Source organism: Malaclemys terrapin, chromosome 6 (assembly GCF_027887155.1).
Source record: "Malaclemys terrapin pileata isolate rMalTer1 chromosome 6, rMalTer1.hap1, whole genome shotgun sequence".
Classification (NCBI taxonomy): domain Eukaryota; kingdom Metazoa; phylum Chordata; order Testudines; family Emydidae; genus Malaclemys; species Malaclemys terrapin.
The window spans coordinates 134,014,782-134,027,457 of record NC_071510.1 but is presented as its reverse complement, the minus strand read 5'-3'; the positions used below and the strand labels follow the sequence as shown (position 1 = coordinate 134,027,457).

At 57.6% G+C, this 12,676-nt stretch overlaps 1 protein-coding gene across 3 annotated transcripts in view; it reads left to right on the top strand.

Annotated features, from left to right (window-relative positions):
• CA9 (carbonic anhydrase 9) overlaps nt 1-9,756 on the top strand; it is a 51,131-nt gene extending 41,375 nt beyond the window's left edge. For 2 of the 3 annotated variants that reach the window (XM_054032498.1, XM_054032499.1), the window contains exons 9-14: nt 2,014-2,088; nt 4,523-4,597; nt 8,038-8,061; nt 8,583-8,618; nt 8,949-9,042; nt 9,404-9,756. In XM_054032498.1, coding sequence (XP_053888473.1) covers nt 2,014-2,088; nt 4,523-4,597; nt 8,038-8,061; nt 8,583-8,618; nt 8,949-9,042; nt 9,404-9,470 — 371 coding nt within the window. In that variant the 3' untranslated portion in view covers nt 9,471-9,756. The remainder of the gene's footprint in view (nt 1-2,013; nt 2,089-4,522; nt 4,598-8,037; nt 8,062-8,582; nt 8,619-8,948; nt 9,043-9,403) is intronic. The other variant, XM_054032500.1, reaches the window with a different exon arrangement.
• The last annotated feature ends 2,920 nt before the right edge of the window (nt 9,757-12,676 follow it).

The window sequence follows — 12,676 nt, the reverse complement described above, 5'->3', positions numbered from 1 at the left end:
TAGATGACAGGAACAGGGTCTAAAACAGAGCTTGTCGGTCCAGCGAACGGGATCCCTCCGCCGGGTCCATTCTGGGGCCCAGCAAGCCAGACACCCCCGTCTGCTCTAACTCCTAGTCCCCAGCCAGCTCCAAACTGAAACCCCCTCCACCCCCTCCTCCTCTGGGCTTTGTCTCTTTCCCAGGCCAGGAGGTCACCTGAACTCTTTGTTCACCTTAGCTATCTCCTTGCAGCGGGGGAAGGGCCCTGGGCATTAGTTGCCAGGAGACAGAGTGTCGGCCATTTTATGCACACTGGCCTTTATCCCACCACCTAAAGACTTAAGAACTGCATAGGGGAAACTGAGGCACCCACACAGTATTCAGAGGAAACATTAAGAACAGTCCGACTTCGTCACAGCTGGGCATCCGGGCTTCCGGCCCTCCTGGGATGGTGCTGATGAGCTGGCACCCTGGTGCAGCAGGCACCCACGGGCCAGGGCTCGGCTGGAACAGCTCAGAGCCACTGACCCACTCTTGGGCCTCTAGGGCTTCGAGAAGTTAAAGGCCCTGGAGGTGGGGGAGGGAGGTGGCTGGGCCCAGGCAATGCGTCTCTGTTGTCTTTGGGGCAGATGACGCAGCTCAGAGGGACAGATTGCCTCTGGCAAGTTCCTGGCCCACTGGCTGCTGGGTGGAGAGGTCCCCGGCTCAGTGAGAGGAGGCCCTACCAGAACAGAGCCCTCTGGCTCCGGCCTGGCTCTGAGCATCTCTGTCAGGCTGTAGCAGGGTGTGGAACTTGGCTTGGGGCTGTGAATGTGGGAGGAAGGTGCCACTTGCTGCAGGGTTCAGGGCTTTCTTCGCGGTTCAGCATGACTCTTCCAGCCAGGCTGGGCCCAGGTCCCCGATCTGAGCCAGACCCCTGTCTCTGCCACCCAGGTGCTGTGGGCAGTGCCTAGGACAGGGGTGGGCAAATTATGGCCCGGGGGCTACATCTAGCCCTTCAGACGTTTTAATCCGGCCCTCGGGCTCCTGCCAGGGAGTGGGGTCGGGGGCTTCCTCCACACAGCTCCCGGAAGCAGCGGCATGTTCCCCCCTCTGGCTCCTACACATAGGGACAGCCAGGGGGCTCCACATGCTGCCCCCACCCCAAGCGCCGCCTCCGCAGCTCCCATTGGCCAGCAAACAGGACCAATGGAAGCTGCAGAGACGGCGCCTGCAGACGGGGCAGTGCGCAGAGCCATCTGGCCGCGCCTCCACGTAGGAGCCGGAGAGGGAACATGCTGCTGCTTCCAAGAGCTGCTTGAGGTAAGCGCCACCCAGAGTCTGCACCCCTGATCCCCTCCCACACCCCAACCCCCTGCCCCAGTCCGGAGCCCCCTCCTGCACCCTGAACTCCTCATTTCTGGCCCCACCTCAGAGCCCGCACCCCCAGCTGGAGCCCTCACTCCCTCCCGCTCCCCAACTCCCCAACCCTCCCGCTCCCCCACCACACAATTTCCATACCCAGATGTGGCTCTCGGACCAAAAAGATTGCCCACTCCTGGCCTAGGGGCACGCAGTCCCAAAGGAGGCCGCGTCCCCGGCAGGGAATCAGGCAAAGCCGAACCTAACAGAGGCTTGTGCTGAACACATGGGGCACAGCAGTCAGTGCGCTGACTTTACCTGCCTGGCCCCAATGCAGGGTCCTGCCCCATTAGTCAGGGCTTCGAGCTGGGGTGAGCGTTCTGGTAAGAGCTCAAAGCTGCCTGCAGAAGGGTCCCAGGGGCAGGGATGGCATGGGCCCAGGATTCGGAGTGTCCTTGCTGCAGGCGGTTGAATTCAGTGAGTCTCTGGGCTGCTCACGGGATGAGGGGGAGGGGGAGATTGTGAAGGTTGCTGGGACATGTTGGGCTGCGGGTGTGGGACCAGGTTTGGGCTGTTCCTGGCTTCTGTGCAGGCATTCCAGGGGAGTTGCTGGGGGGATGGCTGGGGGGGTGGTCACTGGGGTGCTGGGAGGCCCCTGGATCTTGTGTGTTTGAGTCCCTGAATCTCACCAGACGACGGCGTTCCCCCTGTGACGCCCGCCCCTGACGGTGCCACAGAGAGAAGCACGGCCGAAGCCCCCGGATCAGGTACCGCTCTCCTCCTGGTGGCTTTTGTTATCCCCTCGAAGGGCTGGATCGGGCTCCCCCCATCTGTCCTGCCCGTCTCCCTGCAGCTAGCACAGCTGTGGGGGGGCGGGGGGGCTCTACCGTGTCTGGGCAGAGTCAGCGCCTCTGCTGGGGAGCTGGGCCGAGAGGCTTCTGGGCTCTGAGGGGCAGCGTGGCTGGTTGCTGGGTGCGGCTGTGGATCTGAGCAGGTTGGGTGCTCCTGGGGGGCAGGGGCAGGGGCTTGGGGCTGTCTCAGTGGCTGGCTGTGGGGGATGGGTAGCTCTGCACCTGGGGGGGGTGCTAGCTGGAGGATGGGGCTCGGGGCTGTCTCAGTGGTTGGCTGTGGGGGATGGGCTCTGCTATACTAGGTATTCCCAGGAGACTCTTTGGAGGGTGGGGGGACGGGAGTGTCAGTAGCGAGTTTGTTCCCCTGTATCACAGACTCTTGCTGGCTGGGGTGTTTTGTTTCTTTTAAACGCCGTATGGGGGGGGAGATAGGCCATGAAGGGCCTTGAAAGGGATGCAAGGAGACAAATGTTGGATGTTCTAGAGCAGTGGTTCTCAACCAGGGTTCTGGGGTCCCCTGGGGGGCCGTGAACAGGTTTTAGGGGAGCCACCAAGCAGGGCCAGCCTTAGACTTACTGGGGCCCAGGGCAGAAAGCCAAAGCCCCACTGCCTGGGGCTGAAGCCCATTGCCCTGAGCTCCGTCACTCGGGGCTGAAGCTGAAGCTTCAGCAATGTAGCTTTGCAGGGGCCCCTGTGGCGTGGGGCCCCAGGCAGTTGCCCGGCTTGCTATCCCCTAACGCTGCCCTGGCTTTTGTAGTCAGAAAACCAGTTGTTGTGGCACAGGGGGGCCATGGGGTTTTTATAGCGTGTTGGGGGGCCCCAGGAACAAAAAGGTTGAGAACCCCTGTGCTAGAGAAGAGGGCGGCAGTGGAGGGATCTGTGGTCAGAGCGACAGGCTAGGAAATTAGCTTTGAGTATGAGCCGTCAGGGAGACGCGTGTCAAGACTGGCGCAGTAATTGAGACATGAGCTGATGTGTTTTAGCTTGTGGATGGATAAGAAAGGGCGGATCTTAGTGATGTTATGCAAAAAAAGTTGCAAGACTTGCACTCAGTCTGGATGTGAGGAACTAGAGAGCGGTCCGAGTCAATGATGACACCCCGGTGACAGGCCTGAGTGACAGGCAGGGTTGTGGTGTTGTCCACTGTGGTCAGGAAGGGAGGTAGCAGACTTGTGTGTTGGGGGGAGATTAAGCGCTCTGGTTTAGCCACATTGCACATGAGCTGATGGTGAGACAGCCAGGAAGCGATGTCAGCGAGACAGGCTGAGATGTTAGTGTGTACAGAAGGAGACTGGTCTGTGAATCACCATCATAGAGCTGGTATTGTGTTTGCAGATGAAATTACTCAGAGCTAGGTTAGCGGGAGAAGAGAAGGAGCCCAAGGCCAGAGCCCTGAGGAATCCCCCAGACAGCTGAAGTGGGACGGAGGAGGAAGTTCAGAAGGACTGGCTGCAGGAGCATTTGGAGAGGTGGGAGGAGACTCAGGAGAGGGCAGAGTGACAGACACCCAGGCAGGACAAGACTTCAAGAAGAGCATGGGTGACTGCGTGCCAGGCAGCTGACAGGTCAAGGCGGATGGGTCTGAGTGTCGGCTAAGAGCTCATTACAGACGTGGGTGAGTGTGAAGTGCAAGGACCAAGAGCCAGAGTGGAGCGGAACTCCAGCCAGTGAGCGTAAACCTTGTGTTCGGTGGCCTTAGAACTGAAAGGGAACTGGGCTCATTTGTTACGATGGAAGAAACTAAAGCATGCTTGCCGGCCGTGGGAAGGCGTTGTCACAGAGGGGCACGCGCCACAGACCAGTGAGAGATTACGGAGAAGGGTAAAAGGGGGAATGAGTGTGGCCCAAGAGAGCAGACGGTCCTGGGGCTCGAAGAGGCGAGCAGATGAAAAATTTCTGCCTCTGTTCTCAGGGAGAAGGTGGCGAGAGCTGTAGGAGGCGAAGGGAAGGCAAGCCGAGAGGGGGAAGGTCCTGTTATAGTTTGTCAATCTGCTCTTGGAAGGAATTGCCGCGCCCCTTTATGGAGAGAACAGTGGAGGCAGGAGGAGGAGAGAGTTTGAGGAGTGACTCAAACATGGCAAAAAGAGGGCTGAGACTGTGGGGTGCGACTCAGGTAAGGTGGAGACGTAGCGTTGTTTAGCAAGCCTGCTGGCAGCGCTGAAAGAGGCGCGAACAGATTTGTAATGGCGTGCCTCGCTGGGCTGCTCAGGGTATTTCAGGATTTCCAGGGCTCCATGATGGAGTTTTAGACTATTCCTTGATTCAGAGCGAGGGTTGTGGGTGGCCTTTGGCTGGAAAAGCCCCTCCCCCTGGTTTGTGCATATTTCAGTCCCCTGTAATCTCACCCCAGATGGCAGCGATGCCCCTGTGACTCCTGCCCCTGAAGATACTGCAGGGGGAAGCACCGACAAAGTGCCTGAAGAAGGTACCGCTCCCCTTGGTGGCTGGAACTGGTTCTCCCATCTCTGTGCTTTCCACCTGCCTGCAGCCAGCACAGCTGCTGGGAAGGGCTCTCTTTGGGCCAGTCGGAGTTTGAACCTTTGCTGGGGTTCTGGGCTTGATGGGCTTTGGTGCTGGGATTGTCTCATGTGGGGGTTTGGCTTGAGGACTGTCTTAGCCTGAGCTCTGCTGGTGGCTGGGGGGTGATGGGCTGTGTGTGGAGGTCTCTTCAGTGCTAGAGGGGCCTGGGCTCTGGCAATGGCTAGTGGGGGGGATGGAACGGTTTCTCTGGAGTGGGAGAGGCTCTAGGTACATGGGCATTAGAATAATAAACAACATTCGCACTTTGTCCATGAGGCACTTTCAGGCTGTTTGGGCTTTCTGGGCCCTGGGCACTTCCCCTGCACACACACCCTGAGTTCTTGCCATGGCGCTCCAGTGCCTCACACTTGAACTCCTGGTCTTGGCCTTCAAGGCCCTTTATCACTTGAAGGACTCTGTGATTATGGCAGATGTACACTGGCACAGGAGTGCCCAGCGTGATGGTAACAAAACCTGACCCTTGCCTGCCGGGGGTGCTATTACTTCTGCATATGGCATTGCTGAACACGGTGTCCTGCTCCAGAGGCCACACTTCAAAGGGGATGTTGAAAGATAGGAAAAGGTTCAGGGAAGAGTTGTGAGTGTTCAAGATCTGGAAAATCTGCTTTGGAGAGACTCATCATTTTCTACAATTACTTACACAGGGAACAAAGGGCTCTTAATTCTACCAGACAAAGGCAGAACGAGCTCCAGTAGCTATCAGCTGCAGCTAGACAAATACAGACTAGAAATAAGGCACAAATATTTAGCAGTGAGAGTGATTGTGCCAATATTTAATGGTGTGTGACTGTTTGAAAAGGTTAAACAGAATGACCCAGGTAATTCCTGGTTTATCAGGCTGACGTTGTTCCTAGGCAAAACAATGGGGCTGCTGATATGGGACTCACTTAATAAAGAATTAAAGGGGTCGGGGGTGTAATATAATTCATGCCAGTCAAAATGGGTTTATGGAAAATAGATCTTGTCAAATAAACGTGCTATTTTTTTATGAGATTACAGCAAAGGTAAATGCAATAGCCAGGCTTCTGTATGAGATTTGACTTGGTACCACAGGACATTTTGATTAAGAAACTAGAATGATATATAATTAATATGGCTAACAGCTGGATTAAAAACTGGTTAACTTATAGATCTCAAAATGTAACTGGGAATCATCAAACGGGTGGGTTTTCAGTGCGGTCCTACAGTCATCAGTTCCTGGCCTTATGTTATTTAACATTTTTATCAATTATCTAGAAGAAAATGTAAAATCATCACTGATAAAGTTTGACACAAACATTGGTGGGGCAGTGGTAAATAATGGGCAGAGGTCACTGACACAGGGATCGGGATCGCTTGGAACCTGGGCGCAAGCAAACAATATGTGTTTTAATATAGCCAATGTAAACATGTACGTCTAGGAACAGACAAATGCAGGATCAAAGGCTGCAGCCTGGACAGGGGACTCAGTCCTGGGAAGCAGTGACTCTGGAAAAGCCTTGGGGGTGGCTGTGGTGGAGAATCAGCTGAACATGAGGGGCCAGTGCAATACTATGGCCCAAAAGAGCAAATGTGACCCTGGGAGGCTGTCACGGAGTGTGGGGGGACTCAGGGCCCTGCACCCCCGGCTTCCTGCGATTCACCAGGACTCTCAGCCAGCCAGTAAAGCAGAAGGTTTATTTAGACGACAGAAACACAGTCCAAGACAGGTCCTGCAGGCACAGGCAACAGGATCCCCACCCCCAATTAGCTGCATCTTGGGGTCCCAGGGCACCACAGCCCCCTTGGGAGGTCAGAGCTCCATCTGCCTCCCAGCCATTCCACCAGCCAGCTCTGAACCTCTCTCCCAAGCCTTTGTTCAGTTTCCCGGGCAAAGGTGTCACCTGGCCTCTAACCCCTTCCTGGGTTCTCACATTACATGCTCAGGTATTCTCCCTCACGGCCAGTCTCCTATCCCCAATGCAGACCATCCTAGCCACACTCCCCTGTCTTCCCAGCCAACACTCCCCACTCAGCATTCAAAGACCACAGTAAGACCAGTCCCAGTTCGTCACAGAGGCGTAGCCAGGGGAATCCTGAGTAGGGGCAGAGAGTTTATTTTATCTCTATTTGGCACTGGTGCAGCTGCTGCTGCAATAGTGTGTCCAGTGCTGGTGCCCACAGTTGAAGGGTGGCTGAAAACTGGAGAGGGTTGAGAGGAACCGGAGACTGATTAAACAAGGGGAAAACCTGCCCTCTAGTGATAAACTCAAGGAGCTCAGTCATTTTTAGCTTAACAAAGATGAAGTTAAAGGGTGACTTGATCACAGTCGATCAGTACCGGCAGCGGGAACAGAAAATTGCGGAAAGATGGCCTGTCTAGCAGACAAAAGTATAACAAGATCTAGAGGGTGGATGTTGAAGCTGGGCAGGCACTGGGGTGGGGGTTTCCATGAGGGCTGGGCACAGGCATTTCTGAGAGGCCCCTGAATTGTTTGAAGTCCCTGTAATCTCACCACATGTGGTGGGGCTCCCCCCGTGACTCCTGCCCCCAAAGACGCTGCAGGGGCAAGCACCAGCGATGGTCCTGAAGACGGTATCACACTCCTGCTGGCTGGTGAGCCCTGGGGATTGGCACGGACACTTCCACGTCTGTCCTTTCCATCTCCCTGCAGCCAGCACAGCTGCTGGGGAGGGCACCTCACATGCTAGGCATATTTGGGAGCACGGCTGGAGATCTGGGCTTCTCTCTTTGTCGCGCCTGGCTCAGGGGAACCAGCATTTCCCAAGCTGTGTTGCTGGCTGGGTTTTGGCACAGTTCCTTTATGGATTTCCAGAGTCCTGTGTGGGCAGCGGGGTCTCTCGGGAAGGGAGGAAGGGGGTTCTGGGCTCTGTCAGAGGCTAGATTGGTGATGGTCATGGCCAAAGAACTGTCATACACCCCTGGGGGTGTATGTGAGGGTCTCCCAGTGCCATTGTGTGTGTGTGACGGAGGCCTCGCTGTGGGCATGAGACGCTCCTAGTTGGGCTCTGGGTTTCCCTGAATTGGAAAGTGGTGCGGTGCGTTTCACAAAACACCTGAGTACGAGGAAGAACTGGAGCAGAGGCCAAGCCCCAGGGAGCAGCTGAGCCATGCTGAAGGACCGATGAGCTGGGCTTAAAGCAGCCGCATTGCTGGGCTGGTTGTGTGCAGAGGGGGAGAATGTCCCTTCTGGAGAGGGGGGGCAGCGGGAATGGCAGCGGGAAGGGACCCTTCGAATTTGTTTTACCAAAACCAAATAAACGGGGGGGGGGGGGGGCTGTAATGGGACATGCCTCCCCCCCCCCCCCCCCCGCGGCCTGCTCACCATGTTGCCTCTGTTGCAGGTGCTGGCTGCCCACCATGCGCAGGTAAGAGCTGGGCCCCGGCCCCACACCCCAAGGATGGGGCAGAGGCGAAGAATTGCCAGGCCTCCCCTTAACACCAGCTCATAGCAGGAGGCACCAGCGTTAGCCACCAGGGCAGTGCCAATGTGGGGTGGTTCCTGCTTCCCTAAGGCACCATGCCAGGGGGGAGGGAAACATGTCCATGGGGTGACATGAGTTTACATGGGGGTGGGGGTGGCTGTGTGCCAGGAAAGAGCCTGGCACTGCACAGGGGGGTGGGGGTGCACACACATTGGGGGTGTGCAGATTTCAGTGACCCCCTAATGGGATGGGTGGGGGATGGGGCTGCACGCTGGGATAGGATGTGGGGGGGGCAGGCTTGGTGGCTGCATGCTGGGATGTGGGCAGGCGATGGCTAGATAGTGGGCTGGGGGTTGTACATGGGGCAGGTGGGAGGGGTGTGGTGGTTCCTGTGATATTGGCACCTGTCCCTGCCCAGCCTCACCTGCTGTCTCTGTGTCCCCCTCAAACTGTTTCATGTTTAGATTCAGAAAAACAGCTGGGCTTCGCCCTGCAGACAGGTGAGTGCTCCCGGCTGCGTGGCCCTGGCCTCTCCCCCCATTCCCTGCCCTGGGGCCACCCAGCTTCTGCTACCTCGACCTCCTGCCCCAGGCCACACAGCCTCCCCAGCCTGGGGCTATCCAGCTTCTCTCAACTCCACCCCCTGCCCTGGCTCTCCTGGCCTCTCCCTGCCCCTGCCCTGTGGCACCCCAGCCCTGCTCAGGGCTGCTAGCTTCCTCCTCCTCCCCCCCGGGAGCATCGCTTGGCTTGTCCCACTCTCCCAGGACTAGAGCTCTCCCTCCCAGTCTGTGTCTGGGGCCTCACCCCCCCTTGCTCTCCTGTGTCTGCAGCGGAGGTGCTGGCCGGTCTCTTCGGGGTTCTCTTTGCAGTCATGGCTCTGGCCTTCCTCATCTACATCTACAAGCAGCGGAGCCAGAATAGGAGGTGAGAGCTGGGAGCCCCAGGCATCCTCCCCTCCCCTCCCCTCTCCCTGGATGCAGGAACCTCCCCCCCCCCCCCCCACCATCCTGAAACTCCATTCAATTTATGATTCTCCCTTGCTGCCCCCCCCCAGCCAAATCCCCACCCCTCACCCCAGTGCCCTACCCTGCAAAGGCTGGGAGAGTCGCAGCCCACCTGGCAGCAGTCACTCCTGCACAGCCCAGCCCAGAGGCTGGGGGGGGGGTGAGTGGGGAGCATCTGCCCCATGATGCGGAAGGGGGGCTGCCAGGGAGCTGCAGGTGACCAGTCCTTTCTCAGCTTATTCCAGGGCCGCCCTGACCCCTGTGTTCTCCCTTCCCTGCAGGCCGGACTCTCACCCCAAGCCCAACGTCATCTACACAGCAGCCACCACAGATGAGAACGCGGCGTAGGCGCTGCCCCTGCTGCCCTGCGAGGGCCTCTGGCACATGGACTGGAGACCAGCACACGCCTCCTGGGGCTCAGCCAGCCAGACCCTGCCACCTGCGGCCAGCCCAGCACGCCCTTCCCCCTACCGGGGGCCAGAGCAGCAGGGGCCCCGCTGCTGGGGCCTTCGCTCCTTGAGGCCTGGTTACCTGCACGGAGGCTCAGCAGAGACTGAGGGGGAAAACTCCACCCCTTTCACAGATACTTTTTTTAAAAACACAATAAAATAAATGAAATAAAAACCTATTGCTACACCAGCCCTGCCTCTGCTGCAGGAGCTATCGCCCACGGGGGCCAGGGCCACTCCCACCGTTGCAGTGACGGCCCTGCCTCTGCTGGGGGATTGCCCCAGGCCAGGGCTAGGAAGCACCCCAGGGCAGGGCCAGCTGCCCGTAGCAGCACAGCGGATGCCCAGCTAGAGCAGCCAGGAAGCCCCAGGGGTGGGAGTTAGCAAGGGGTGATTGTTACAAGCTAGCAGGGGAGATGTCCCCCCACCGGGCTGGGGGTGCAGGAACCAGACTGAAGGTCCCATTGCCTGTGGTTAGTGAAGAACCAGTGGGACATTCCCCAGCTGTCAGGGTACAGGCTCCAGCGGCCTGGGCCACTCCCAACATGGGGGACGCTGCAGCTGGGCTTTGCCTTCCTGCCCCGCCCTAAGCATTGCCGTGGCAAGTGCAGCTCAGTCCCACACGTTCTTAGTGCACCGTGGGCTGAACAGCAGCAGAAGTAATTGCCACGAGGCCTGTCCCAGGTGGGAGGGGGATTCCCATGGCCATCGGCCTGCCCCCCAGGGCTCAGCAACCAGACACCCTGCATGCAGCAGCGGAGGCTAGACAGCCACTGCCCAGCCAGAGAGGGGAAGCCAGTGCCCAGCATCCTGTGACCCTCTGGTGGGGCTCGTTACTGTGCCAGCCTGGAGCCCCGCGTCCACCTGGCAACATCCAGCCAGAGCTCCACTCGATGCCAGCGCCACGGGCCGTGGACTGGCTGACACCTAGTGGCCATGTGGAGTCCCTGCAGCATTTCTGTCATGAACAAGGACCCAAGGGAAACAATAAGACAGCCCGCCGCCCCGCCCCCCCCACTGTCTACAAACCTCCCCTCCCAAGACAGTGGCAGTGTGGTCGAGTGGATTCAGCACTGGACCAGGGCTCAGAACAGCTGGGTTCTCTTCCAGGCTCCCCCACTGGCCTGTGGGTGACCTTAGACAAATCAATTCTGCGCCTGTGCCTTGGTTTCCCCAGCTCTACAATAAGGATAACGACCCTGCCCCTACCCCTGAAACACTGCATACGAGCTGCGTATTACCCCAACTTCACTCTAAACTGGGGGGAGAGGTAGATACGCTGGAGGGTAGGGATAGGATACAGAGGGACCTAGACAAATTAGAGGATTGGGCCAAAAGAAACCTGATGAGGTTCAACAAGGACAAGTGCAGAGTCCTGCACTTAGGATGGAAGAATCCCATTCACTGTTACAGACTAGGGACCAAATGGCTAGGAAGCAGTTCTGCAGAAAAGGACCTAGGGGTTACAGTGGACGAGAAGCTGGATATGAGTCGACAGTGTGCCCTTGTTGCCAAGAAGGCAAATGGCATTTTGGGCTGTATAAGTAGGGGCATTGCCAGCAGATTGAGGGACGTGATCATTCCCCTCTATTCCACATTGGTGAAGGCCTCATCTGGAGTACTGTGTCCAGTTTTGGGCCCCACACTACAAGAAGGATGTGGAAAAATTGGAAAGAGTCCAGCGGAAGGCAACAAAAATGATTAGGGGGCTGGAGCACATGATTTATGAGGAGAGGCTGAGGGAACTGGGATTGTTTAGTCTGCAGAAGAGAAGAATGAGGGGGAATTTGATAGCTGCTTTCAACTACCTGAAAGGGGGTTCCAAAGAGGATGGATCTAGACTGTTCAGTGGTAACAGATGACAGAACAAGGAGTAATGGTCTCAAGTTGCAGTGAGGGAGGGCTAGGTTGAATATTAGGAAACACTGTTTTACTAGGAGGGTGGTGAAGCACTGGAATGGGTTACCTAGGGAGGTGGTGGAATCTCCTTCCTTAGAGGTTTTTAAGGTCAGGCTTGACAAAGCCCTGGCTGGGATGATTTAGTTGGGGATTGGTCCTGCTTTGAGCAGGGGGTTGGACTAGATACCTCTCTAGGTCCCTTCCAACCCTGATCTTCTATGATTCTCCCAGCATGGCCCGTGCACTGCATTCGCAGGACCCATCCCCCAACAGCCACACACACACTCTCTTTGAGGCTGGTATTTCTCTTTATTGATATAAAAGCCCATTACAAACTCAGCCAGTCTTGGCTCTTGGCCCTGACGCCCCTGCACGGCTACCAGGGTCCCTGCTCCCACTTCCACCCCACATCCCCAGGGCTGGTGCCAGCTCAAGCGCCTCAGATCCACCCCCACCAGAGAGATGGGCAGGGTCACAGATAAACCTCTGCGACCGCCCCTCCTCCCAGCACTTCTGCATGAGGCACGCAGCTACCAGCTATGCAGTGCCAGCACCACCTGCCCACCCCCTTCCCCTTTGTCACCACTCACCCCCTCCCCGTGCCAGTGCTGGGCATCAGCCAGCCTCATCCTTTGCCACCCACCTGTCCTGCACTTCCCACGCAAATGCCACCCACTCTCACCCTCCATCCTTCCCAGGCCAGTACCTGGCAGTCTGTCCCATACCAGCAGCCAGGCACTTGGGGCCAGGGCTGGGAATTCGGCCCCCTGGTACAGCCACTCCTGGGCAAGGGGAAAGGACGTTGCAGCTCCTTAGTGCCTGGCATCCCCAGCTTGGCCCTTGGATGTATCCTGGCAAACAGTCACAGGCCAGCGCTGCTCACTTGCCCCTCAGCCCAGCCCACTGCCGGCCAGATCACAGACGTCCTGGGGCCGAGAAGGACTTTCCCTGTATGGGGCAAAGCGCGCCCACCACACACACACCGGTTGTGGCGCAGGCGCAGTGAGTTCTGGAGAACCCCTCACACCATGTGTCTTTCAAGGGTGGGCTAAACCAGTCCACAGCATGGAGGGAGAGGGGTTGGTAGGACGGTGAGCAGCCCCTGGCTATCAGACAGTCTGCTGGCTACTCCCTGGCTGCAGGAGCCCCCGGACACCTGTCTCCAGCAGGGACTGATCGGGGGACCCCCATTCCAGAAGAGAGAAA